At 38.9% G+C, this 26,351-nt stretch overlaps 1 protein-coding gene across 1 annotated transcript; it reads left to right on the forward strand.

The window, feature by feature from the left end:
- Positions 1-972: 972 nt before the first annotated feature.
- Positions 973-26,351, forward strand: col6a1 (collagen, type VI, alpha 1). The gene is made up of 35 exons (XM_088429802.1): positions 973-1,241; positions 1,769-1,898; positions 1,986-2,186; positions 2,334-2,493; positions 3,925-4,038; positions 4,114-4,134; positions 4,230-4,250; positions 4,341-4,385; positions 4,526-4,579; positions 4,689-4,733; positions 4,940-4,966; positions 5,060-5,086; positions 5,197-5,241; positions 5,607-5,660; positions 6,824-6,886; positions 6,967-7,029; positions 7,104-7,157; positions 7,239-7,274; positions 7,352-7,414; positions 9,945-10,007; positions 12,383-12,445; positions 12,762-12,824; positions 12,938-12,988; positions 13,079-13,114; positions 13,197-13,259; positions 19,596-19,661; positions 21,710-21,745; positions 22,102-22,138; positions 22,354-22,362; positions 22,465-22,598; positions 22,920-23,026; positions 23,191-23,377; positions 23,459-23,630; positions 23,738-23,767; positions 24,149-26,351. Exons 1-35 carry the CDS (start codon positions 1,157-1,159, stop codon positions 24,751-24,753), a joined length of 3,030 nt encoding a protein of 1,009 aa, XP_088285928.1. The 5' UTR covers positions 973-1,156; the 3' UTR covers positions 24,754-26,351.

The raw sequence follows: 26,351 nt of genomic DNA on the forward strand, positions 1-26,351 counted from the left end.
CTTTCCCTTTTGTGGGACACTTTCTAAGGTAACTGAAAACAAAGCCAATTTCTAATTTCTCTATTAAACTGGAGTTTAATGTGGATTTAAGAGAAATTCTATAAGGAAACATCCTGAAACAGGCATTACAATTTATACACGGTGCCATAAAACCGAACTGATTTATTACGAGGACTAGCTCGTAAACATAGATCATTACCAGATGTCCCCCTCACTCCATCTTCTCTCCCGCCTTGCATCTGCACACTGTGAGCAACTGTGTCTCCAAGAAAAGTGAGCTCAGTGGAAAGACTGAGTCCAGGACAGTCCCAGCGTACACGTATGTCCACAGCAACCATGAAACATCCATCCCACTCATCACCTGGCCAAGTGAACCAAACATTCCGTTTTCTATTCCATGGGTGTGTACGGCGCTGTGAAACGCTCCCTCTCAAAATTATATCCTCAAAGTCCGCTAGATGGCACTGTAATTCTTCCTGCTGCACTTTTTGAGGGAGCCAAAAATTCCTCCCACCCTCGTGCGTCTCTTTTCTCTTTGAATGTTCATATCAGGTTTGGGGAGTTGAACCAGATGTATTCACTGAGGAAACTTTTTACACACTCGAAAAGTAGCCCAAAAGTTTATGTCAAATTCCTTGTTTGCAAAACAGATCCTGCTGCCCATAATGACTTTCAATGCAAAATTTATTCAGCCGTCAAGTGTTAACTATTGAACCTGGTTTCATTTGTTCAAGTGTTTAAATTCAAGCATTCGAGTAAAAGTTTCCTCCCTCGGAAAAAGAAAAACAATATGAACATTCTTTTTAGATCTTGGATGAAATACGTGTTTGGTACATCCATAATTCTCCTTAGAGTCCTTATAAGGAAGCATGCATATCTGAGATTGTGTGTAAACCTTTAGCCTATGCGCGTTCTCGCCAGCTGTAGGTCTCGTGCACGAAAAAAGACGCGTGCACGTCCCCTCCTCCTTCGTCGTGCGCGTTGTCCTCCTCTGCGCGATCTGGCTCTCGCCTGGACGAACTGCGGCGGGGCGGTGGAACCCAAAAGGTTTTGCCGAATTCGATCATACAGGACCCGGGTTTAGGGTTTCGGGCATCTTTTGCTTCAGCTTCTTCGGGGGATTTATTTGTTTGACATCATTTTTAGCAGTTCAGCCATGGAGACTTTTAGAGGGCTCCTTGTGCTGCTGTGCGTCCTCCTGGCCAGAGCGCAAACGCAGATCCAAAGATCCAGGTCCGCGGGTAGGTTTCAAATGATTCATTTATTTGAATGTTATTCTATGTTAAAAGAATCCTATCGCAAGTTGTCGCGTCATCTTTTAATGTAAGCGTGATGCATGCTAAAGTGACACTCCCGCAATCGATGGTCCAGATGTGCACTGTTGCGTTCAAGGACACTGAAATGAGATGTAAAATTCAATGGAGATTATAAGTATGACGCTCACGTTGGAAATCTACAAGACTGAACGTGTGAACATGGAGACCCACGGTGCATGTCGGTGAATTTGAGTGCGTAATTAAGAATAAGATGCATTTCATGAGGTTGTTCAAACTGAAAGAAGATGGCTCTCTGGAGTTTTTGCCATTTGGGGGGTGCATGAGTTGTAGACCCTCAGTTCTTATACTGACAGGCCTGCAGGAGTCTGCTAGCACCTCAGTTAGGCCTACCATGCTAGGGCTTCCTTTTTCCAAACTTTGGTTGCACATTTGTTGCGCTGATGTTCTGCAAATGTCTACTGTCATGACTTATTTGTTTGATGTGTGAACAGAATGTCCAGTTGACCTTTTCTTCGTATTGGATACATCCGAGAGTGTGGCCCTCAGACAGAAACCTCCCAACTTTTACATTGACCAGATTAAAGAATTTACCAAGCGATTCATAGATGAACTGAGGGACATGTAAGAACACACGCATGGTCTTCATCTCGCAATGTATTTTGATGGCTTGTCGAGGTACAATCTTGTCCCTATTTTTGCTCCTCATAGGCGCCATCGATGTGACCGCTACCTGACGTGGAACTCGGGGGCATTGCACTATAGTGACGATGTCATTTTGGTGCGTGAGCTGAGTGACATGAGCACTGATCGCCAAGCCCTGAAGAATGACATTGACACCATCAAATACATCGGAAAAGGGACCTACACGGATTGCGCCATCAAGAGGGGTCTTGCTGAACTGCTCATAGCGTAATGATGATTCATAATATGAAAATCAATCATTTGAGGAATCTACTGAACTAGGTTTATGTTGGCTATTCTGATTTTTGCGCGGGAGGACCTATCCTCCCATTTTTTGCTGAAAAGCTCACCCATTCGCTATTTTGCATTCTCCAGGGGTTCCCACTACCATGAGAACAAGTACATTGTGGTGGTGACTGATGGCCATCCCATTACTGGCTACAAAGAGCCTTGCGGAGGTGTGCAGGAGGCCGCAAACGAGGCTAGACTGCATGGTGTCAAGGTGTTCGCTGTTGCCATCTCTCCTGATCAGGAGGTACATACACCTGTTTTGTTTTTATTCTATAATGGTGAGCCACCTCATTTACATATTCAAATCAAATACCTTCTAATGTGGGCGGAACAGTGGAAGACTGTTTAGCACGTCCGCCAGTGGAGAGGTTGTGGGTTTAGTTCCAGGCTCCGTCCTATCTGCATGGGTGCATGGGTTTTCCTCTAAATTAGCTTTAGCTTATCCCATATGCCTGTAAAAACACATTTTTCTATTTGTTACTGACTGAAAATGACATTATATTTAGACAGTTAAGTTGTGATTGGTCATCGCTACTGCTCAGCTTGCAATTGTCACAGAACTGAAGAGGTGAGCCCGGATTGGTTGTTGCCTGAGCTTTGAGCATCAGTGTTATCATTTACAGTTGACAGAAAGTGGATAAATGCATTTTCATATGTATCAATTGGATATGACAAATATATGTTTTAATCAAATTAATTATAGATAATTAACTTGGTTAAGTCAAATTCATCAATATTAAAGAGATTATAGACATATACAATCTCTTTAATAAGGAGCCATTCGCTGTGAGAGTATTTCACATGGATGTTTTATGTGTGGTTGGTTTGGAATCAATTCTCACATATTATCTCTTCCTTATATATGGGCAGAGATATTGACATTTTTGACTTTCTACAGGATGTTGGGATCATATGTGATTTTATTTCAAGTGACGCCCTCCCAGAAGAACATTTGGGGTTTTCAAATATCACACATATCACACATTTACTGTTGTAGTTAATCAGAATCAAGAGTCAAATAAATTAATAAAAGCCCAAAAGGCAAGAATCAAAATAAAAAACAAAAACACCCCAGGACAAGACTTGACATGACATAACGGGGATGTGACTTCTGACACAGGCCAAGACAGCAAACGGAATGAACAAACACAAAGAAATAAATGAGGGAACAAGTAAATGACTGTGGCGACAAAGCGGAACACCTGGACAAGCCACGAGTGGCTGAGGGCGTTGATTGGAAGACACAACCATGACAATCAAATATGTGGAAACAAAACAAAAGAAAAGAAAACAAAAAGGCATACAACGGGCAAGACAGGGCATAAGCCACAAGAAAACAAGACTCAACTTTTTTTTTTTTTGCTTTGCCAAGCAGTTTTGCTAATCAATGACTTCATTTGAGAAGCAACTTACACATTCGGAGGAGCAATTTTTTGCTGCTTATTTTTTATTTATTTTGTTATTTTTGCAAAATAATATTTGAAACTCACTATTTTGAAAAGAGCCAACTATTTTATATGATTTTAAAGTCATTTTAAACCTAAGGGCATGGTTATGTAAGCGCATCTAGCTTAGCTAAGCTTTTTAGAACATTCTCGTGGTACTCGTGGAGAACAAATATACATCCTGTGTTGGATGGATGTCGAAGATATCCCATTTGTGTTTGTCTTCTTAGGATACCAGACTCTCTATCATCGCCACCGACCAAAACTACAGACAGAACTTCACAGCTGCAGATGACTCCAGAGCCACAAAGATGGGAACAATCAGAACCATCATAGATATGATTGTATGTATTATATCCCGACTGTAATTTTCAGAATGTTATGTTCAAGATCTTAACATTTTGTCTTCCTCTTTATAGACAAATGAGACCAAGGACGTGGTATGTCTGATAATCATTTTTCCATGTATTACAACAGTATTTATGAGTTTGTGTTTTTTTTAAAGCTCTAAACCTGATTTGTCTCTTTTTTTCAGTGCTGTTCATTTGACTGCAATGTAAGTGCTCAATATGAAGACACACATGTTTTTTTTTTTCTTTTCTTTTCAATGACGGCTGTCATCACCTGTCATTTTGCTTTGCAACAGGCTCCAGGAGGCCCAAAAGGACCAGATGGAGACACTGGCGGCATGGTATGAAGAGACAAGATTTTGCTATAAAATTATCTATGTGAAAAATTTGTTTCACTTACCCATGGCAAATTGACATGTACGTGTGAAACAACCTTCTTTGGAATTATAGCCCAGTGTGTTCTTCTTTTACCTTTCCACAGGGAGAAACTGGAAGACCAGGAATGCCAGGAGAGAAAGGAGATATTGGAGCAATGGTAGGTGATTATTAACATTCAACCTTTTATACAGTATCCTCTGATCTGAATACGGTTAATGATACAAAATATTGTCAACATACTAACCATCTTTGTCACTATCTTACAGGGCAGCGTTGGAGATCCTGGTCCTGTTGGATACAGTGGAATGAAGGTAAAACATCCATGACAACACTATTGACCCCAATGTGTCATAGTCAAATTTGAGGCAAGGCACTCGGCCATGTCAATAGATAAGAGAACGTCATTCATTTGAATCTATATTAGTCATAATTAGAGTTTTATCATTAAAAAATTACATTAAAACAAAATTCCAAAATCAATTTGATTTTCTTACAATGTGTGCTTTTCTGTTTGCAGGGAGACCGTGGTGGTCGAGGAGAGAAGGTATAATCAAGTCATCCAAATGCAAAACATTCACCTTTCATGTGCTAGGATAAGTGTATAGCGTAACTGTTGTATTTCAAATGTCCTTTGCAGGGAGAAAGAGGACACAAAGGCTACAAGGTGAGCTTGATTTCGAAGCCCGACCTTCTACAGTACTCTGCGAGCATCTATTTGTATTTGGATCTTTGACATTTGTGTCACTTTCTCTTCTTTTTGTGACTCTTCAACAGGGAGACAAAGGTCTAAGGGGAAATGATGGAGTTGATGGGCGTAAGGTATGCAACAAAACACTTGCCAACTTGTGACAGATATCAAAGAACCATTTGATTGTCTATAGAATAAAAACAAATATATATATATATATATATATATATATATATATATATATATATATATATATATATATATATATATATATATATATATATATAAAGAGAGATAGATAGATAGATAGATAGATAGATAGATAGATAGATAGATAGATAGATAGATAGATAGATAGATAGATAGATAGATAGATAGATAGATAGATATAAAGATAGATAGATAGATGCATTGATAAATAGATTAGAAAGAATTTTCTGATTTTAATAATGTAGTCATCACCTTTGTTTTATAATTCATCTTTTGTTCTGATTAGGGTGAAGCTGGTTTCCCTGGTCTTCCTGGCTGTAAAGGATCTCCTGGGTCAGATGTGAGTTCAAGATCTCAATCAATTTATTGACAGCGCTGTGTAGCGTCAGGCAGTCTTATGAGTGCCCCCTAAGTCATTACAACCAACCCACCATTGAGCACATTTAGCCCAACTGACTTGACAGTATGTAAAAATTAACGATAACAAAAGTCATAGCATTTGACTATTTGTCAATGTAACCTGCAATCATCGGAGATGACCAGATAAATGGTGAATGTTTTGTTATTGTTTACTGTTACTGTTTTGTGTTGGGGTTTTTTTGTTTTGAACTGTTAGATGGAGGGAAACCACTGCCTTACCCCACCACATTACTCTATTATGGTCATTACAAATGAGTACAATTCAAATGATCATTGCACTTATCTATTCACAGTCATTTAGGCCTGCCACACAGCAAGTAACACAACCATTGCGGCGCGTGCAGTGTTTAGCAACTCGCTGCCATGAGCGGCGGACCGTTGGCCACTACTTGTTGTGATTCAAACATGGCAAATTGGGATGTTGCAAATGTCACATCAAATCAGAGATGCACATTCAATTTTGGGTGCTAAATGTAGACGAGTCCCAACTGACCACTCTGGCAACAGCCACATCTTTTTGTGGTTCAATCACAAATAATACAATACAATATAACAAGAAAGTTTCCAGCTGTAATAGTTTATGATGATACACTTCAGTTGCATTTTGCGCATGTGCGGCCTTACATGATTTATACTGACATTAACAGTCACTATATAAGGGAAATGCTGTAGCTTGTGTTTACAGAATTTTTCTTGCAGCGACTCAAGGTTTAGTGCCTGCAAACGCCCTCATGAGCACCCTGTATTTTTTGCTTTTCTTTGTCTTATTTGTCCATGTAAACATTACAGAACAGCCTATGTGCGGTCACTTTTATCCACCCCAGTCTCAGGCATGCTGTTTACAAATTAGCCAATAGCTACAGTTGTACGTATGTTTGGTAGTGTAACTCCATGACAGCCTTGACCAATATCAGGCCTAGAACATGGCTCTTTAATCACTGCTAGGTTTACATTCTTGCTGTCAGTTTGTATAAATGAAGCCATATAGACATATTGCACACAAACACACACATGTGCATGCAGGCCTGGCTGCCACAACAATTGAATGCTGTGGTTTCAACTGTAGCTGTTTTTGTCTTGCAGGGTCTTCAGGGTGAGTCTGGACCAAAGGGAGACCCAGGTCCTTATGGGCCAAAAGGAGAAAAAGTATGATATTATACTCAAGTAGTTGTGTTTCATGTTTTGAAATCATTATTGTGTATTAAGTAATCTGGTGCTTATTCCAGGGAGATAGCGGAAGAGATGGTGAACCAGGAAGACCTGGAAATTACGGGCCTTTAGGACCTCAGGTAAACCAACAGATAGAGACTCCCTCATGCAGAAAACCTGACATGTAAAGTTCTGACATAATTTTCTGCGGCAGGGTGATCGTGGACCCCGTGGAGCCAATGGAGACAAAGGAGAGCGTGGTGATGATGTAAGTTCACCCAGTGAGTGCCAGAAAAAGCCAAATTTCTCCCAAAATGGTCACGTTTTTATCATTTCCTTAATGTTTCAGGGTGCACCGGGACCAGATGGACCTCGTGGCGAGATCGTAAATAATATTCATTCCGATCACAGTTGTGTACATTGTTGGTGCAATAAGTCCTCATGGTTGGTTATCTCCTGTAGGGAGCAGTTGGAGAGAAGGGGGAGCAAGGTTCTCGTGGAAACAGAGGACCAAGAGGAGAAGCAGTAAGTGATGATGATGTGTAGAGAGCTGCATGTGCAGAGAGGACTATCAAACATTTTATTAGTCCCCCTGTTGCACTATTTACAATTTGCATACTGTACAGACTATTTACCCATAAGCCAGAATAGACAGCTGCACATCGTGTGAAAGAAAAAAAAAACAAACAGATGTCCGAGGTTATCAATCCTAACAGTTGGCATTTCGGTATTGTGCTCAAGGGCCAAGAACTGAACTGGTTCCAATATGTACGGCATTGTTCAGACAGAGACATTAGTACTCGGTTCTCATGTTGTTTTACATGTCATTTCTATCAACTGTACAACTTCAAATGCTTTCTCCCATTGGGTTGGCTAGTTCATTGTGAGGGTGCTTCAGCAACCTTCAATCCAAGCACCTCCAAAATTTGACATTTAGACATATTATATATATTTTTTTCTGTTTCATCTTAACAAAATACAGTGACATTTCAATTTTGCCCTGAAAATTGTTTAATTACTATAACTCCAACCCCTGATGTGACTGAATGCCCCCCATCGGGTGTGCAATGAAAATGCCAGCAGCCCTAAACTTCCGATCCCAACATCACCATTGCCATCTTAACAAAAATTTTGATTCAATTCCAAAATGCACAACCTCCGTGAAAGAGGTGTGCCATCATAATCAAGAATCAAGATTCTCATTTACTACAATTCAGAATCAATATATAATGTTCCAAAATAAAAAAAAAAAATAAATAAAAATAGAAATTAAAATACCACCTTCTTCCGCTGTCCATGCAACTAACCTGGTTGTGTGCTGCCAAGGAAGAGGTAACAACATCACATCACACGTTAACAGCGTCTTGCAAAGGCCAACTTTAAAATAAACACACAAAATTGTCAATCCCAGTAATGGCTCCTGGTACAATTTTATTTTGAATTTGGCCTTATCAGTGGTGGTTGCTACCATCTAGCTCAGAGGTGTCAAACTCAATTTTGTCACAGGCTATTTTGTAGCTACAACTTCCCTCATAGAGCCCATATGATGAGGAAATCAAATCCATTTTAAACCGCCTCGTAGTATTTTTAGTGAACACAACAAATTGATGATTTAGTAGTTTTGAACTCAGAAGTAATGTATAAGAGTTTGTTGAATTGTTATGTTACTGCAACAAAGTTATTAAGTTATGTAACAAAACAAATAAAAAAATATGGCAAAAACTCTATTATACATGACAAGTTACATTTTTGGATCTGAGTTCAGCAAGTCATTGAAATTTACATGATTTGCTTTCACTGGCCACATACAATTGGCCCCTGGGCCCTGAGTTTGGCACCTGTGGTCGAGCTTTACCACAACTCAATTTTTATTGTCATCACATCATAGGCCTGCCAACAGTAACACACACACACACACACACACACACACACACACACACACACACAAAAACAATCAATGATAATCAGGATCCTAAGAAACTGCTGGTCAATTATGCTGTCATTGCACACAAAGAGCAGGGTGCATTCAAACGCTGTCTGACATTTCCAATTTAGACAGAAAATGGTCCATCATCCAGCAAACATTAATAACTGCAAATATTTAAATAATGGGCTGGGGTAGGGCTTGAACATCAATAAAAGCTGACATATATCAAAAAGTAATTCTTGTCTTATAAAATAGTAGAAAAAAATAAATGAATAAATAATGAAATTCCCATCAAATATTTTTTCATAGAGGGTTGCTGACATCCTTGACTAGTGCTTATCTAATATTAAGCCAGTTGAGCACTGTAGTGCTAACTGTGACCATTGAATGTCAGTGTTGGCATACATACTACACAGATGTTACATACTTGTAATTCTAAGTAAGGAATGGAAATCAGTCTTTCATATGATACCGCCTATGTTAACATAGACGTAGCTCACAATATTCTATCAGCCTAGAAAGGTGAGTGAAAATGCTAAATATATTAGGCACTTTAGAGGTTGCCTTTTCCAATAATGCTTGGCACTGAAAGAGTTTACATTAGGTGGTCCATCAAGTCTTTCATGGTAATCAAATAACAAGGATTTTATCTTCCATTGTAGTGGTTGGCATGTCAGTGGATAAAAGAATAGAGTAGCAGTTGTGGTCCACACACTGTTTTTGAGGAATAATGGCACTTTTCTTACAATTCAAAACTTATTACAGTAAATGACAAAAAAAAAACCACACACACACACACACACACACACACACACACTTGAATGTCTACGTGTTATTTTGTCTTGTAAAGCAGACTGGAATAGATCATAACAATTCTTTGCACAACTATAGATTGAAACAAAAGTCAATCAAATCATTTTGAATCAAAAATCAACTCTGATCTGAATCGAATTGAATCATGATATTCCCTCCCCTTTTCAGCGGTATGGAGTTTGGCGACGTACTCTAGCGTTCCACTTTAACTGAATTCCTCACAATTCATCTTATCTCACGTTTGACTCCAGCTGCTTTATTGCCTAGTGTGACTGGCCCTGTAAATTGTCATACATTTGTTCTTTTCCTTGCCAGGGGGAGCCAGGACCCCGTGGAGAGCAGGGACGAGAGGGCTCAACTGGCCCCAACGGAGACCCTGTGAGAACTACACACACTTAAATACAATCATACATACATGCAGGAAATACAGTGGCACACTGTTCTCAGCTTGTTGTTTCATCCTGAAACTTCATAAAACACCCACTATTCACTTCAACGGCTTTTTTTCCCATTCAGAGGAGAATTTAGTGTGCATGAGCATTCACGTTTCACACTGGTGGGGAGCACACTGGGATGGGACAATTTTAACAGTGTTGAACCTGGCTGTAGCCCCAGAGTGCTGCCCACTCATGCATATGCGTTCTCCTCCCGGTTTGAGTGATCAACCCCTCCCGGGAACATCTACGCTCATTCTTTCCCCTCTGACTCAGTTCTTCTCTACATCTCCCGCAGCCAAAGCCTCAGTATGGTTCTTAATGAGACTCCAGGCAGTGTATCAAAAATAATGCTCTACATGGATTACTTGCGGTAGCCTCAGTGATGTCAGAACTTTCAATGGATCCTTTGTGCTCCTATTTTTTCCCATCACAACTGACAGGAAAGTAAAGAACTACTGTTCAAAGTAAAAAAACAGTCATGCTGGGCCACCCTTTTTGATTTTTTTTTAGGGGGAAATACACACAGTAGCAACTATATGCAATGCTTTTGGAATCAAGAATAATTAAAAATTGAATACTGTTGAAATATCCAGACAACACTCTATGGCAGTACTTCTCAGTTATATTTTGCCAAGCGCCCCCAGGAAAGAGACAACTTTTAGTGCCCCCCCCGCCGACACACACACACTCGGCACGTTGACTACTGACTATAAATAAGATTATTACTGTATTTTCCACACTATAAGATTATAAGGTGCACCTTCGGTGAATGGCCTATTTTAAAATTGTTTTCATATATAAGGCGGTGCGCCTTATAAGGTGCATAGAATAGAAGCTACAGTAATGGCTGGGGTTGCATTATGCAGCCACTAGATGGAGCTGCTTTAAAGAGAACGTCAACAAAACAATCAAACGAGTCAGTCAGATTTTATTAATAGAATTTAAACCAATTGAATATATATATTTTTTAATGAAATTACAACCAAAAAACTCTTTGGTTTTGTTTTGTTGATTTAAAAATAGTTTCTGACTTTATTTTATAAAATCGCGCGTTTACAAAAACTTGTAGTTTTTGCGTATTGTTTCAAAATTGGAGGATATAGAGCATATCACATTTTCAAACAGGGTGTTTTAAAATTTATACCTGGAAAAAAGACATTTATAATGGAAATGCAAATGTGAAAAAGTAACAATTTACCTTGTTATTAAGTTATTTTATTTTTTGTGTCCCCAAAAAATGAAAACTCACAGTTTATGCATGGTATAAGGCGCACCTGATTATAAGGTGCGATCACAGCTTATGAGGAAATTGAAGGCTTTTTGGTGTGCCTTATGGAACGGAAAATGCGGTATCTATATAAATTGCATAAATGTACCTGTCTGTATACTTTACTGTAACAAAAGAAAAAAGCAATATAAATCAACTTTCAGCAACCATGAACTATTTTTGACAGCGTTTATCCAGGTTACAGCTTAGTCTAAAACAGAAAAAAATAACCCAGTGCATCAAAGTGCCTGAAACTAATCTTTAAGTTTACAAAGCCGAAAAACTTGACAAACCTGAACTTGCCTCTTTAAAAACTGAATGAAATAATTTAATCGGTAGAACCTTAATCTTGCCTAAAATGTATTGTTAAGTGTGTCAAAATGACTGCTTTTCCTAAATTAATTCAGGCAATAGCACAAGTCAAATGTCCAGTGTATTTTGTGGTTTATATTATGTCCTTGAAGCCAAGTCCATACAGACTAAATAAATCACCGCCTGCAGTCAGGTTTGGATTTTCTATGCCTAAAAAAAAGTATGATATCAGAGCACAGTTACAATGTGGACTGAATGCTCATGTAGCAGCTGGGCCCAGCTGCTGTTGACACCGGTCCAAATGTAATAACTAAATGAAGACTGCCTGAAAACTTGGTATTTCCCATTGATGGCCATGGCACAACATGACCATCAATTACACTACTGTATTTGAATCATTCTTGGGAAACATTCAGTAATGTTGTGCTTAAGTGTCGCAACATTCAGTAGTTGTTACTTGAGGGTCATCCAAAAAAAAAAAAGTCGAGATCACTTCTGGTTTCCAAAACCATGGAACTGAAACCATTTAATCAGTAAATCTTGATGGAATTATGAAATTGAACACTTCTAGAAAAGTATGCATTATTACTGTTGCTTTTTTTGTTGAGGGCAATTAATCAGGCTTGGGAAGCATCCATCACTTCTAACTTATTAATACATGTTTTAGCATCACAAAATCAATCTCATTGCTTCAGTTCGCTCTGGTAAGACATGCTAACGGTGCTGATGTTCTGCAGGGTGAGCCCGGCAGAGACGGTTCCCCAGGATACAGAGGAGATGAAGGCCCCCCTGGACCAGAGGTCAGTCTCACTACAAAAATATACCCACGTACGATTGAAAATTAGTAGCAGAAATTTTATGTGTAAGGTAATTGACGGAAGTATTTATGTATTGTAATATTTTAACGTCACTGTTTTCACAAGCGATAACAGCTAGATTTTGCACTGTAAGCAAAAGGCATTGTTATTATATAACCTTAGTATTGCGCTTGTTGCCTTTGTCACAGATGCTGTCACACGCACACAGAACCATCATAAGACCATCTAAATGTTTTCAATATGCATGACACGTCATGTTTCATATGTTTCCCATCTCGTTGTTTCTTTTCTCTCCCAGGGACCCAAAGGACCAAGAGGAATCAAAGGGTCTGCTGGAGACAGAGGCCCAATGGGAAGCAGGGTAAGTGAGGACGACTTAGGAGGATACAGATGTCTGACATCCATCATAAGCTCTGCCACAACTTTTGGATGTGTGTGTGCAATCTGTAAATGTGATCTTGTCGCCATTGTCAGGGAGTGGACGGTGTTCCAGGAAACGGTACTGCGGGTTGCCCAGGATTCCAGGTGTGTATTTATCGGGATGGAAAAAAACGTTGTGACAATATGCCTGTACATACATTCTTATTATTGTAACATTTATATCGATTTTTTTAGGGTTATCCCGGCCCTCGCGGAGATGCTGGAGAACCTGTAAGTTTTGCCTCATTCACGTAAACTTAACAACAACTTAACTATGGTAATATTAGTAACACTGTTCCGTGATGGCCTTCAGGGTGGCAAGGGAACCCCTGGACCCAAAGGAGATGACGGAGAACCCGGCGACCCCGGTCCCGATGTGAGTCTGCCTTATCCTTCTTATCTTCATTTTCACTGCTCTGAGTCACACGATTTGCCTTGCAAATGGCCCAATGGCACATTTTACAATTTATGGCTCGCATTTGACACTTTTGATCCTGTTGAATCGTATCTAAGGTCTTCTCATTCCCCGTCTTTAATGTTCTCTGCTGCAAATAGACTGCAACACATTACAGAGTGTCTTTGTCCATCCATCTTGTTCGCACACTCTCCTTTTGGATTACAGCTGGAAATAATTTCTAATGTAGATCTGAGCTGTTTGTGTGTGCGTGTGTGTATATGTGTGTGTGTGTCATTGGGGAAGAGAACTTTGAGCTGATGCAGCTGTGTATATGTCGTCGTCCTGGATACCAGGAAATGAGTGTGGCGGATGAAGAGACTACATTACTCTTTGAATGCGGCTGTGAGTGTGCGTGTGCGAGTGTGTGTGTCCGTGTGTGTGTGTGTGTGTGTGTGTGTGGGGGGGGGGGGGGGGGGGGGGCTATACGTATGTACAGAACACATCCATATAGCATGCCAACCTTAACATATTAACCTCCAGTTCAACTTCTACATGTTTACATTGAAATCACGGCATTTCCAAGTTTAGTGTGTCATTACATAAACATTCCTGCGCGTTGTGATTTCCCTCAGAGCTTTCAAGCTCGTTGTCCTTAAAACAGGTCACACACGGGCCACACAATGTTGGAAAGGGATTTACACTTTGACAATACTTTGACTTCATATTCAAATTTGACATGTACATCATGAACGGTGCAAGATCAGATCCATGTTTAGTTTTCATTTGCTTTTAATTATATAGTAAATATTGCTGTGTATTTCATTATACGCCAGGACAGAGAGGATTTCCACATGAAGTCTAAACATACATAAAGAACACAAAACATATGGTTTTCCTCTTTAAAAAAAAGTTGGCAGGAACACAATCATTTTATTGCATTTTTGCTTTAGGAAAACTTTGCTTTTCAACAAGCTTTCCTTTGTAGGATTTTACTCCTGGTACATGTAATTTAGTGATTGTTTGAAGTTTTGTAAACATAATTATGCCCCTAAATAAACAACTGCAATCTAGAGTCAGGTTATCTTATCCCACCATAAATACAGGAAGGAAGAATAACTCTGCTAATGAAACATTTGCACGTGTATTTCTGGACATTTTAGGTTTTTCGTGTTAAAGGGATACTAAATGTATTTACCCAATTTCAGTAGTAAAAAGTTCATGTTTTTGTTCGTCTTTAATTTGATAACTAAATCTTTTCACGTACAAGCAATATATTTAAAAAGCTTTGTTTCAATTGTCCTCAACTGAAATTGAGGTCATATGTGTTCAATTCTCAGGTAACAACTTTTAAAGGGATTTCAACTATAATTTGATAACTGAATAATTCTTCATGTAAAATTAATAGTTTGGAAAAAAAAACAGATGAGCAACAATTGTTGATTACCTGAGTGTTGAGAACATGTGATGTCATTTTCAGTTGGTAGCGAAGAGAAAAATGTGTTTTTTAAGATATTAATTGTCCATGAAAAATAATGTAGTAATCAAATCAGTTACAGACATAATAACAACACTTTACTGCTGAATATGGTTATATAAGTTTAGTATTCTCACTTTTTTCAGTCAATAAAGCAGAATTACCTGTTTTATGATTAAATCCTTTTCCTTTTGTGCCTCACTCAAGAATGTGTTTTGAGTATTATGCAATGCATTCCACTAGTAACCATAGTCTCCGGATTTTTGGGGGTCTGATATTTGACTCTGAATCAGTTACTTGTTTGTTGCATCTAAGACTGCGCATGTTGATAGAAAACATCAGCCAACCAGGCTTGAAAGGAGATATTGTTTCAAACAGTGGTCAGTACTCTACCCAACTATTTCAAAGTGGCTCTGGATCTTCACTCAGCCTAGCTTTCAAGTCATGAGCAGTAATTATTAATGTTCTCGGTTGTTTTATTTCATAGTTGTCAGTAGAGTATTCAATACATGAATACAAGTAATTAAAAATAATTACAGGTACTTTTTCCATATCCTAAAACTTGCATGGCAAGTGTACACTCGAAAATTCCCTTTGCTGTGATTGGGTGCATAAATAGATGTCCATCCCTCTTTGCCCATGGATTGGCTGGCAACTGGTTCAGGGTGTCCCCCGCCTATGGGCCATAGAGAGCTGGGGAAGGCACCAGAACGCCTGCGACCCTAGAGAGAAGCGGCTCTAGAAAATGGATCGATGGCTGGATGGACATTTTCCATTATATCACCTCATTCATTCAAATAATTAGACATTCCACTAACTGCAGATTCATTGAAATAGTTTAAATATCTAACACTGCCCAGGCATATCCATTGTTGTCTGTACTGCTTCTGGCCAGAGGGGACATGTAAGGATGGAGTGAGGTGTGTTGAGATATGCTGAGCATTTTCAGAGCCTCTCCTTTTTACTGGAGTCATTGGAACAAAAATACTCAGTTAGTTTCAGATTATTTGGACAAATGAAACCAGTCAACTTGTGTCAGAATAATGGAAAGAGTATGACTAAGGAAAGAAAGAGCTCATCATTCCACACCATGTCAAACATGGATAAGGTTGTGGTATAGCATAGGCATGTATGGCTGCAAACAGGATGGGCTCGAGCTTGTTTGTAGATTATGTGACTGATGGAAGTAGTGGTCATACTTGTACAGGATTTGTACAAACTGTGTAATTGCCCGCATACTCCTGGACCTAATTGCATGCACATGTCCATTGAGGTAAGAATCAACAGTCTGTCTTTGTCTTACTGGACATGACTCTTAAAAATAAACAAGGAGTTGGGTTGATTATTCAAGTGTAAATGATGTATCCCATTTTCTATACATCAGAGTTTGAGAACATCAACTAATTGAAACATTGTGGGCCCATGCATATTTTGTAGAGTATACAAACTTCATTGGATATGTTATGTAATGATCACCATTGAAAGGGATGTCTGAAGGCAATGACAGTGAATAAGTTAACTTATTCGCTGTTATTGATGGCTATTGACGTCAAAGACCGAAAACCGCCCGCGAAAAGTGAAATCCACAAAGTAGGACCCCACCTTCCAGGAATTTACATCCATGTGTATGTGGGTACCAGAATTTTTAAAATGTGCAAAGTATATATATTTTATGTATTCAAGACAAAAAATACTGCACTAGACATATTTACCCACTTAATATTAATATTAATATTAATATTAATATTAATATTAATATTAATATTAATATTAATATTAATATTAATATTAATATTAATATTAATATTAATATTAGTGATGACTATACCAATACTAACAATAAAGATGATATTGATAGTCTGCATTTTACTTCCCTGACACCAATACAATCTGATTATTTTATAGTTTTGTGGTCATTTTTCTCCGTACAATCTAGGATTATTTTATTGAACAATTGTTATGTTATAATGTGTATGTAAAACAATTGACATTTTAAACGAAAACGTATTTATACCACGTCCTCGCTTTATATAACATTATCTTTTACATCCTTTAGTCAGTGAAATGTCCTCTCAGTAAGCATCTTAAAAATGTTTTTTTTTTTTTTTGCATTGCCATCTTATTGTGTCCATTGGAGGTGAATGAGAGCAGTTGATGTGGATTTAGCGACAGTGCTGATTTTCCAAATTTCTTGCAACATTAAAAAAAGCAGAGCTGATTTAATGACTCTAGAGGGCCAGATAGACTACCCCTTTGCCAAAACTGCATCTCTCTTCTGTCTGACGTGTTGGGCCGCTAATGAGTATTTATGATCACAACGAATGTGGAGTTGCACCACATGTGGTAATGCTTGTGTAGTTTTTTTTCTCGTGCTGGTTGCGTTTCCGTCACATTGCATTGGTGCAAATTATACAAACTACTCTTTTCAAATGCATTTTAAATCATAGAATTCAGCCATCTACACTTAATTTCCGGGTTAGCAAACATTCCCCAAAATGACTTTTGAAGTTAAATCTATGGGAACATAATTTGCTTAAATTGATTTAAACACGGTATTCGCCACACTTCCTCAACCTTGGCCACTGAGACCAGCAGTTACACAGACTACTTTTCGCTGCAGCTGCACTGTTATGGCAGATGATTGGCCCCAGACAAGAAGACCTGACTTTGAGGATTCAGAGGCTTTAGGGAAAAACAGTGACATCACCTGTAGAAAATGTTCTGATATGATACCATCTGTTGGGAAAATATGGCACAAGAATTTACAAGTGAACACAGGTTTACAAATAAGTCTTGCTCACTTAAAGGGCAACAACTGGTAAATTATGGTGGTTATTTTCCCTGGGTTTGCCTCCCAGGATGATGAAAACCAATGGTTATTATTGCAAAAATGAGAAGAAGGCTTTAAGGTGATGATCCAAATTAGGATTTGTTTTCACACTCCGGAGTGCATCAAATCAAATAGCATAACAGTACGGTGTTTTATTATCTGCTGCGGACCGCTAAAATGTGGACAGCAGGCCGCAAATGGCACCGGGCTGTAGTTTAGACACCACTGATCTAAACTACATTACACTAAATTACTAAATTACATTTTTTTGGGAAGTTGGACTGAGATGTATACACCAAATTTCAGGCATAGGTGGACACCCATCGACAGGATAAACACCATTTTTGTACAGAGCGAGCCTATCCAAAACTATAGGGAGTTCTGGCGCTAAATGATGGAAGTGCCAAAGACAATGAATTCTGAAAACATGCATTGCACAAGTTTTTCCAAAATTTTAATAAGTCTGTGCACATATTTTAATCATTCATGAAGTAAATATGTGAAGTATGAATGTGCGTGTTGTACAGATAGTGACTCCTTTTAAACCTATACCATAGCTAGATTAATGAAAATTGATTATTTTCCTAAATATTTATCAATCATCATACTAGTCCTACAGATTTACATCAACCCTCTTGTAGATGTCTCATATTGCTGTATTTATGTTGAATCATAAGAAAATATGAATATTGACATTACAGATCTCCCAACTACCTTAATTAGTAAAAATTTTAGGTGTGCAAACAGAAAACTAAGGCACGCATTCTTGTGAAGTAAATGTTCATATTTCCACTGTTACAGATAAATGATCTTAAGTGTAGAATAGATGTTTGTGGGAAATAGAAAAGATAGAAAGATCATTCATAAGTGAAAATGTTAAGAAAAACATCTGAATAGGGTTTCAGCTTGAGAAAAAGAAAGAAAATATGTCTATTTTGAAACTCAACTTTACATTAAAGAAAGAAAATGGCCCTTTTACCCACTATTGGAAGTCTTTGTATCAAGATCAACTTTGGCAACACGTCTTCATGTTATATACAGTGCACTGTAATGAAAACAACACCAATAATGGCTTAACTATAACGGTGGTCCCCAACTACCAGTACACGGCCCGGTACCAGTCTGTGGATCAACTGGTACCGGCCGCCTGGGCTCACGAAATAATGTTTTGGAAGTGCTTTAGTTTAACAGTTCATTCATTTGTGCTTTGTTTGGCTTGATCTTTGTTTTTTGGCGCCGCCTTGGCTACTGTTGATATTACATTTTCTAGCGAGAAGGATGGTGTGGTTTTGAGAGCAGTCAGTTGGTGACGTTGTTTTGTCTGGGAAATCTGGCCCACGACTGTAAGTTGTACTTTCTTCGTAAGAATGTTGATGTATGATAATATGGCCGAAATTTGTTTGTTGATCCAACAACTTGTGACTGTGGATAACACGCTAGCTGATATTCGTTCTCATCTTCATCATGTTACACAGTGCTGCCCTATATGTATTTAGCTTGTTCGCATTTTCGTTTGTGCCGGGTATTTCCCTTGAAATTGATAGCTTTTGTAAATCAGTTTTATGATTGACTTATTGTAATTTGCGTGCATTTTTGTGTGATAAAAAGGTTGGAGACCGCTGCACTATAACATATGGATTGCTTGTTGGGATGGTTTGGAAGAAAGGAGCAGAATTATTGCAATTTTGATATATTTAAATACTTATCTTTTCTTCTTCTTTTTTTTATTACATGACTCCAACACAGTCTCTGGGCCCCTGCACAGTTGATATTTACGCCTCTGGAAAAGGACTTGAGAGCCGAGTCGAACCCCTTCTATAAACATGTGCTAACTTGTACAACATCCCTCTTGTCAGTAAAATCAGTGTACGGCCTTGTACACCCAAACACTCATTAGTGTTTATATCAGTTAACATCAAGGCCAAATACAACACCCTTGTTATGTGTTAGTCATTAAATATAGACCATTAAAGGTTCATTGATGTAAAAATTAAGTTTTTCTTTTTTACAGAACAATCAACCAGGACCTCCAGGATCTAAAGGGGCCAAAGGTCACAGAGGACCTGAAGGAAGATCGGTAAGTATGCCAGAGTGAGAATTTTTGTGTGTGCAAGTTGAGACATTGAATGGTTTACTGTCCACACAAGCACAACAGTCCCTTCCTCATATTATAAGACCACCCTCTCACTAAAAAAGACGAAAAGAAATATAAAAAATACGAAAAGAAATATGTTAAGCTTTTAGACTGCATTTGATTCCTTATTTTTGTCAGATAAAAAGATTGATTACTGTCTGTAAATAATGCAATTACTGGTAATTAAATATTAATTGTATTAATTTAGTCCAATCTTATTAATCTCACGTAAACGTTTCTGAGAAAAAAATACCCAGATTTTTTATTTTATTTTTTATTTTAAATTTTAAAATGTTGTGTTGTTTTGGTAGATGAAAAGATTGATATACAATAACAAAAAGTAATTTCAAACAAATGGTATATTCTTTAATAGACTTTAATAGATGCAATTAAAACGAGTTTTAAGTACAGGCTGCAACCCTTAAAGTTTTGACCAAGTAATTAGAAATTGTCATTAAAATAAAGCATCCTTCATCCTGTCCATCCTGGACTTACTCAAATGTAAGTGTTCTCGAATTTAGTCTGACAAAGTTGCTACATTAGCATCTTTGTTGCAGTTGTTAGCTGTGGCTGCTGGGTGCTTTGCCTTTATGTGTTAGGCTAAACTTGAGCTGCTTCGCTAGTAAGGAAGCTCCTTCTTACAAAGAATGCATAGCACGCTAGCTGTATCAAAGGTGCCGTTGTTTTTTTTCAAGTTAAATTTAACATTAATTGGACCGACAACTCTCACATGATCTTACATTTCCCCATGCCAAACAGCATGACAGCCAATCAGTGTCCACGTCAAGGTGTGATTGACCTTTATTTTTCATTTGACTCCCCTAATTAGATTCTGTTGACATTAATGTCAAAACATATCCATTATTTAGATTACAAAGTAATGTGCAAAAATACAGTTTGCTAATCTTTTTAATCCTAATGTAATTCGTGAAATACCAAAGAGTCCAAATTGTGTTTAATTGACTTCCCTTCCAATTTGCAAGATGTTGAATTCCAGGCAGGAAATGCTTAAGATGTTGCAAAGCAGACAGGAAACACTTAGGTCTGGCTCTGCTTTGTTGTCAAGAAACCCTGTTTGATTTTTGTGTGTGGCCGCAATCTGTCTTAGCATCCCAACCTCACTGCTAGACCACAAAGAATGCCATTCTATTGTGCTTGTACTTATAGATGCATAGAAATTGAAATCAGGCTTGTGTTAATTGTCGCGTTTTCTTTGCCGACTTGCTTCCATTGACGCAGGGTGACGAAGCTGAGCGCAAGTTTTCTCGCCACTCAACACAACATAAAACCACATGCAAAGAAATACAGAAAATAACCACCCTAGTTTGAATCTTCTTAAACTGGAAAAATTGTGTAATACACCAGCCTTTTTACAACAGGACAATGTGGAAAAAAAAGAAGGAATGTGTCTAAATATAACCATATGTTTGGATGCATGTTCCGCAAATAAAACCCTCAGCTCCCAAACCCTGTTACTTTCCACACCATGCACACGCTTCACCCCTCCCGTCTGTCTGCTTCTCCCGCAACTTGTGTGTGTTCATCATATCTCCCAGGCCCAGCATCATGCGTTCATGTGTGTGGACCCATTGTCTCTCTTCTATCTCTCCGTCTGTCTGAGTTCCTGTGAGCACACATGCAAGCAAGGCCCCTTCGACAAAAGGGGGAAAAATGCTCTTCAACTGAGTTTATCGTCTGTTAAATGAAAACAGATGTTTTCTTTCCATAGCCAAGTCAGAGAATAAAATGTCACCGGGATGAATGATTGGAGGATTCACATGCTGCTGAAGCGTATCCCTAAAGTGCAGTTGCAATAGAATAGTGGCGGTTTTCTTAAGAAACATCGCTTGAGCGTAGGGGGAAATCTCACCATTCCAGAAACTTTAAATTTTAGTTCGGCTGGATTAAAAATTGTCTGCATAATTTTTGAAGGGACATCTATTAGATAAATAACTATATCTCTATCACTCACTCATTCTCTCTCTTTTTAGGGACCTCCTGGGCCTCCTGGACCACCAGGAACTGATGTAAGTCTATTTAACAGAAAAGAAAGATTGAATCTGATCCCACACCCATATATTAGCCATGAGACAATAGACGTAGACTCCGTTCCCCAGTGAGCCTGTTTGAGCGTTGCATTTAAATATGATACCCTGTGTTCAGGCTGGAGCCACACATCCAATTTCCTGAACACCAAATCCAACAGCCTTTCACCTAACAGTCCCCTCAGTAAAATATCATCATCATGTTTTCCTTTTTTGTATTCCCTCCACTTTTTTGTTGGAGAAACTTGAAAGGCCCTGTCTGTGTTTAAAGAATTATATAATGTTATTGAAGGGAGTTCATTGCCATACAGTAACATGCACTCCGCCCCTCTCCTCAGGAATGTGAAATTCTGGATATCATCATGAAGCTCTGCTGTGAGTTATACTTGAACGTTTTTACACACACACACACACACATGCATATGCATAATGACAGCCCGATGTATTCGAACCTCACAGTCCTTCTCAAACTAAGCACTGCCTGATTATCGTTACCATTCTTACCAAGATTGTTTTAAGATTATGCAATTCATTAACGAACAATTTTCTGATTTGTGTGTTTTTTTCCATGCTTTTTGGATTCGCTGCAGCTTGTTGCGGTAAGTGCTTGTAGAAACTGAAATTTCCTCAGTCTGTAATACTGAGTTGGATTTTACGGCTTGAGAATTAACGTGATTTTATTTGCCGTTTTGTGTCATCAGAGTGTAAATGCGCTGCTCTGGACTTGGCTTTCATTGTGGACAGTTCAGAGAGTATCGGTGCTTCAAACTTCGCTCTTGCCAAGGACTTTATCATCACTGTAGTAGACAGATTGATTAAAGACCAGCAGGTCAAGGTAATGTCCTTCTCTGAGCTGTGCAGTCCATGTTCATTGTGTGCCTGAATGTTTAATGACGGTCAGTTTATGTCATTGTGGAAAAAAAATGCTTCCTCAGAGATGTTAGTGGGGAAAAAACAAACATGAGGAAAAAAAAAAAAAAAGCACAAATTGTGTCTTGGGTTTTAGAATTGGCTCTAGTTTGTCTCTCCAAAGACTCCCCTCTTCCTGTTTGGATGCAATTAGTCAGGGAGGGCTGGGAACACAGACGTGCTGACAGAAGAAAACATAATTGTAGGCATAACAAACAGATAAACAAGTTTTTTTTTTCCTCCCCAGTTTGCAGGTAATGAGTCCAGGGTGAGTGTTGTGCAGTACAGTGGCGCAAAAGCCCAAGAAGTCGTTCAACTGGGCACCAACGTTGCTACCCTCACTGAGTTCAAACAGTGAGTTGTCATAAACACACAAGCATACAGTATAACAAACTTAGACCAAAACAATTAATTTGTATAATCATCTTCTTTCATAACATCATTATTGTTACTTATGCCAAGTATTCATGTGGGAAAATGTTGGCTAAGTGAATTGAAACATGTGTCTTTGTGCGCAGGGCTGTGAAAGATCTCAACTGGTTGGCTGAGGCCACTTACACTGGCGAAGCCCTGAATTATGCTCTGGAAAATACCATCAAGCTAATGAGGCAGGAGAACCGTGTCGTTCTGGTGCTCACCGACGGACGCTCTGATATTCTCAGGGATCCGGTTCCTCTCAACGTTCTTTGTGGTAAAAACATCAGGGTAAGACACTTTTACTTAAGTGTAACCTCATGCAAATGAAAAATAGTGATGAATAATGAATTCCGTATCTGGTGGCCTCAGGTGGGTGGATTAGGGGTGAAGGACTACTCTGGCCGTCAGCCCAACCAGGAGCAGCTTGGAGATCTGGTGTGTAAGAGTGATCCCAAGCCAGGCTTTTCCTTTGTCCTGGACAACTTTGCTGAGCTTCTTGATGATAGTTTCTTGCAAAATCTCACGTCCAGAATCTGCCAAGGTATTTTAATTGGAAAGCAAATTCATATAAAAAAGTACAGGATTGTGTGTTTTTTCAATTTTCAGTTCTGAGTAAACTAAGATAGATTGTTTTGTTTTTATCTCCAGATAAGAAGTGCCCAGATTACAAGTGCCCAAGTAAGTGTTTTTTTTTTTTTAAATATTACTAATTTTACAATTACCTCCCATCCGCCCCTTTTTGACTCATTCAATCAACTAGTTGTTAACCACTTTTACCTGTCTCTGCATGCTTCTGTGTCTAACCTCTGATTGTGAAAACATTCTGTTTTGAATAATATCAGTTGTTTATAAAAAATTCAGTCTATATTTCCTCAAAATGTTGATGACTTAAGTATTACTTTACAATTCCAGGCGGGTAACGTGTTAATTAAGTAATGAAAAAAAAACCCATAGAATTACAGGTCGTTTCCAAACTTTTGAATGTACGGTTTGGACGGCTTATTGTCAAATAATTGATTTATTAATTTGTTCTAATCTGGTATATTGTGTGTGTTGCAGTCTCCTTCTCTCAAAGTCATGACATCCTGCTAATGATGGATAGCTCAGCTAGTGTAGGCCAGAAGAACTTTGAGACAAGTAAGACCTTCGTGCACCGGTTGGCTGAGCGCTTCCTGAATGCTCAGAAGCAGAGAGGTGTAAATGTGAGAGTGGCTCTCGGCCAATACAGCCGCAACGCCCGCATGGAGCAAGGCCTGACGACAAACACGACCCTGCTATCTTATCACATCAATGAGATGGGCTTCCAAAACGATGGCACTAACGTGTTAGAGGCCATGGACTTTGCCATAAAGTCCCTCCCGAGCCGCGGCGACGCCAGCGGAAACAAAAAGAAGGTGGTGCTCTTCTCAGACGGCAGGTCTCAGGCCGTCACCGAAGCCGTGCTGGAAAAGCGCGTTCGGGAGCTGGCAGATGCCGGTTTGGAGCTCTTCGTCATCGCCGTTGGCAGCCAAGTCAACGAGGTCAATCTGCGCACGCTGGTGAGCAGGGGACAGCGTGATGACATCAACTACGCTCAGCGCCACCTCTTCCGCGTGGCAGACTACCCTTCCCTGCTTCGCGGAGTCTTCCACCAGACCGTCTCCAGAAGAGTGTCCTTGCCCTAAGTGCAAGGACCAGAATGACAGGACCAACACTCTTAAATTTTTTTAGTCCCATTATGAATAGTCAGTCTCATTTACCATACACTGTTTTTTTTTTGTTTTTTGTTTTGTAAAGAATGTCACAAAGCAATTGATGATTGTTTTCAAGAGGAGCCTCAAAATATTTTCTCAGTCAAGTACCCTTAAACCAAGACAAATCATTTTTGGATGAAAAAAAGACTCAAAACGGTGCTGTTGCATCCATGTCGGATTTATTAAACTTTGAAACTACATTTGTAGTGGTATCTCTAGGTGTACTTTCTTCAGCAACACTAGAATAGGTCGTGTCACAGCAATGGTGCCACTATAACACTATACAACAATAAATTGCTTCATGGTCCAATTAATTTGCTCTTAATTTGAGAACAAAATACCATTCCGCTCATAGCCTTACAAGACAATAAATTAGAGTTACCTGCAGAAACCCTGGTAAAACCTCACAAAGACTCTGGAGTGCCATTACATTTAACCAAGGGTACTTGTACCCCCATTTGAGGACCACTGCATTAGATCATAACAGGAATGATAACTCAAACCGTGTTTGTTTTTTAAATGATTGCCTGTGATGCCTTACCATTGTACCCACATTTAAGAAGTTTGGTCTAGGTCCATGAGCGATCATTTAAACATACATTAAAACTTGCTTAAATTTATTCTTCTACATTTCCACAGCTAATTTAATGTCATCTGTCCTATTCTACCAGGACAACTTTTACAATACACGTGAATCTGTCACAATTTTGGGCATGTATCCAACATTTTGCCTGGTACTGTATGTGAACCAGCCAAAGGTGTCAACTTAAAACATGTCCATGGCCTACTACAGTCCAAATAAATCTCTAAAGTTCTCTTTGGTGTAATTGTACAAATTCCAAATTGAAACATATTCCTGAGCTGACTAATGAACATGACTTGAAATCTGCATTGGATTAACTAAAGCAGAAAACAGGATGTGACATCATGCGGCCGCTGAAAGAAATCCTATCAGTACTTCACCTGTGACTAATGAGTTCAGCTGGGCGCCACATGTGCCATCAAGCCTAAACGGGTGTGTGCGTGTGCGCACGTACCTTAGAGTATGTGTGGGTCCCAAATTTAAATGTCAAGGTGTTTTCTTTATACTCGTGGCCTTGGGTGATTGTTCCATAAACAATTTTGCCCGACCAAGCAGTTCAATTGACAGAATGACACAAACCTGCTGTATAATTTCTGCACAGCTTGAGATGAATGTCAAACACACACACATAAACACTCCTTCGTATTTCATTAGTTAGGTAGAAAAACATCTGTCAGGGTGGAAGGCTGGAAAAGAACCCCCCCTGCACACACACACTCACACACACAAAACCACCCACTTAGTAGAAACCTTGAAAAAGTGTCAGTTCCTCACCTTTCATGTTATTGCCAACTGGTGGCACAGAGTCGCTGTACAGTTGTCATTACCTGTGGTGCTATTAGTCAGTGTATCAGCCTTTAACCCATGTAATGAAGAATATTCGTTGAGGCTCAACATCCTCAGGAATTTTGAAAGTGCTTCTTCAATAAAGGTTGCTACACAAAAA

This window comes from Hippichthys cyanospilos, chromosome 12 (assembly GCF_059441005.1).
Source record: "Hippichthys cyanospilos isolate Australia breed blue-spotted pipefish chromosome 12, RoL_Hcya_1.0, whole genome shotgun sequence".
Classification (NCBI taxonomy): domain Eukaryota; kingdom Metazoa; phylum Chordata; class Actinopteri; order Syngnathiformes; family Syngnathidae; genus Hippichthys; species Hippichthys cyanospilos.

Excerpts from the sequence above, each read along its gene's own strand:
- col6a1 (XM_088429802.1), top strand. The coding sequence starts at position 1,157 with ATGGAGACTTTTAGAGGGCTCCTTGTGCTGCTGTGCGTCCTCCTGGCC. Across the intron at positions 4,135-4,229 it reads CAAATGAGACCAAGGACGTG|TGCTGTTCATTTGACTGCAA; the intron begins GTATGTCTGATA and ends TCTTTTTTTCAG. Across the intron at positions 7,030-7,103 it reads ACGGGCCTTTAGGACCTCAG|GGTGATCGTGGACCCCGTGG; the intron begins GTAAACCAACAG and ends TTTCTGCGGCAG.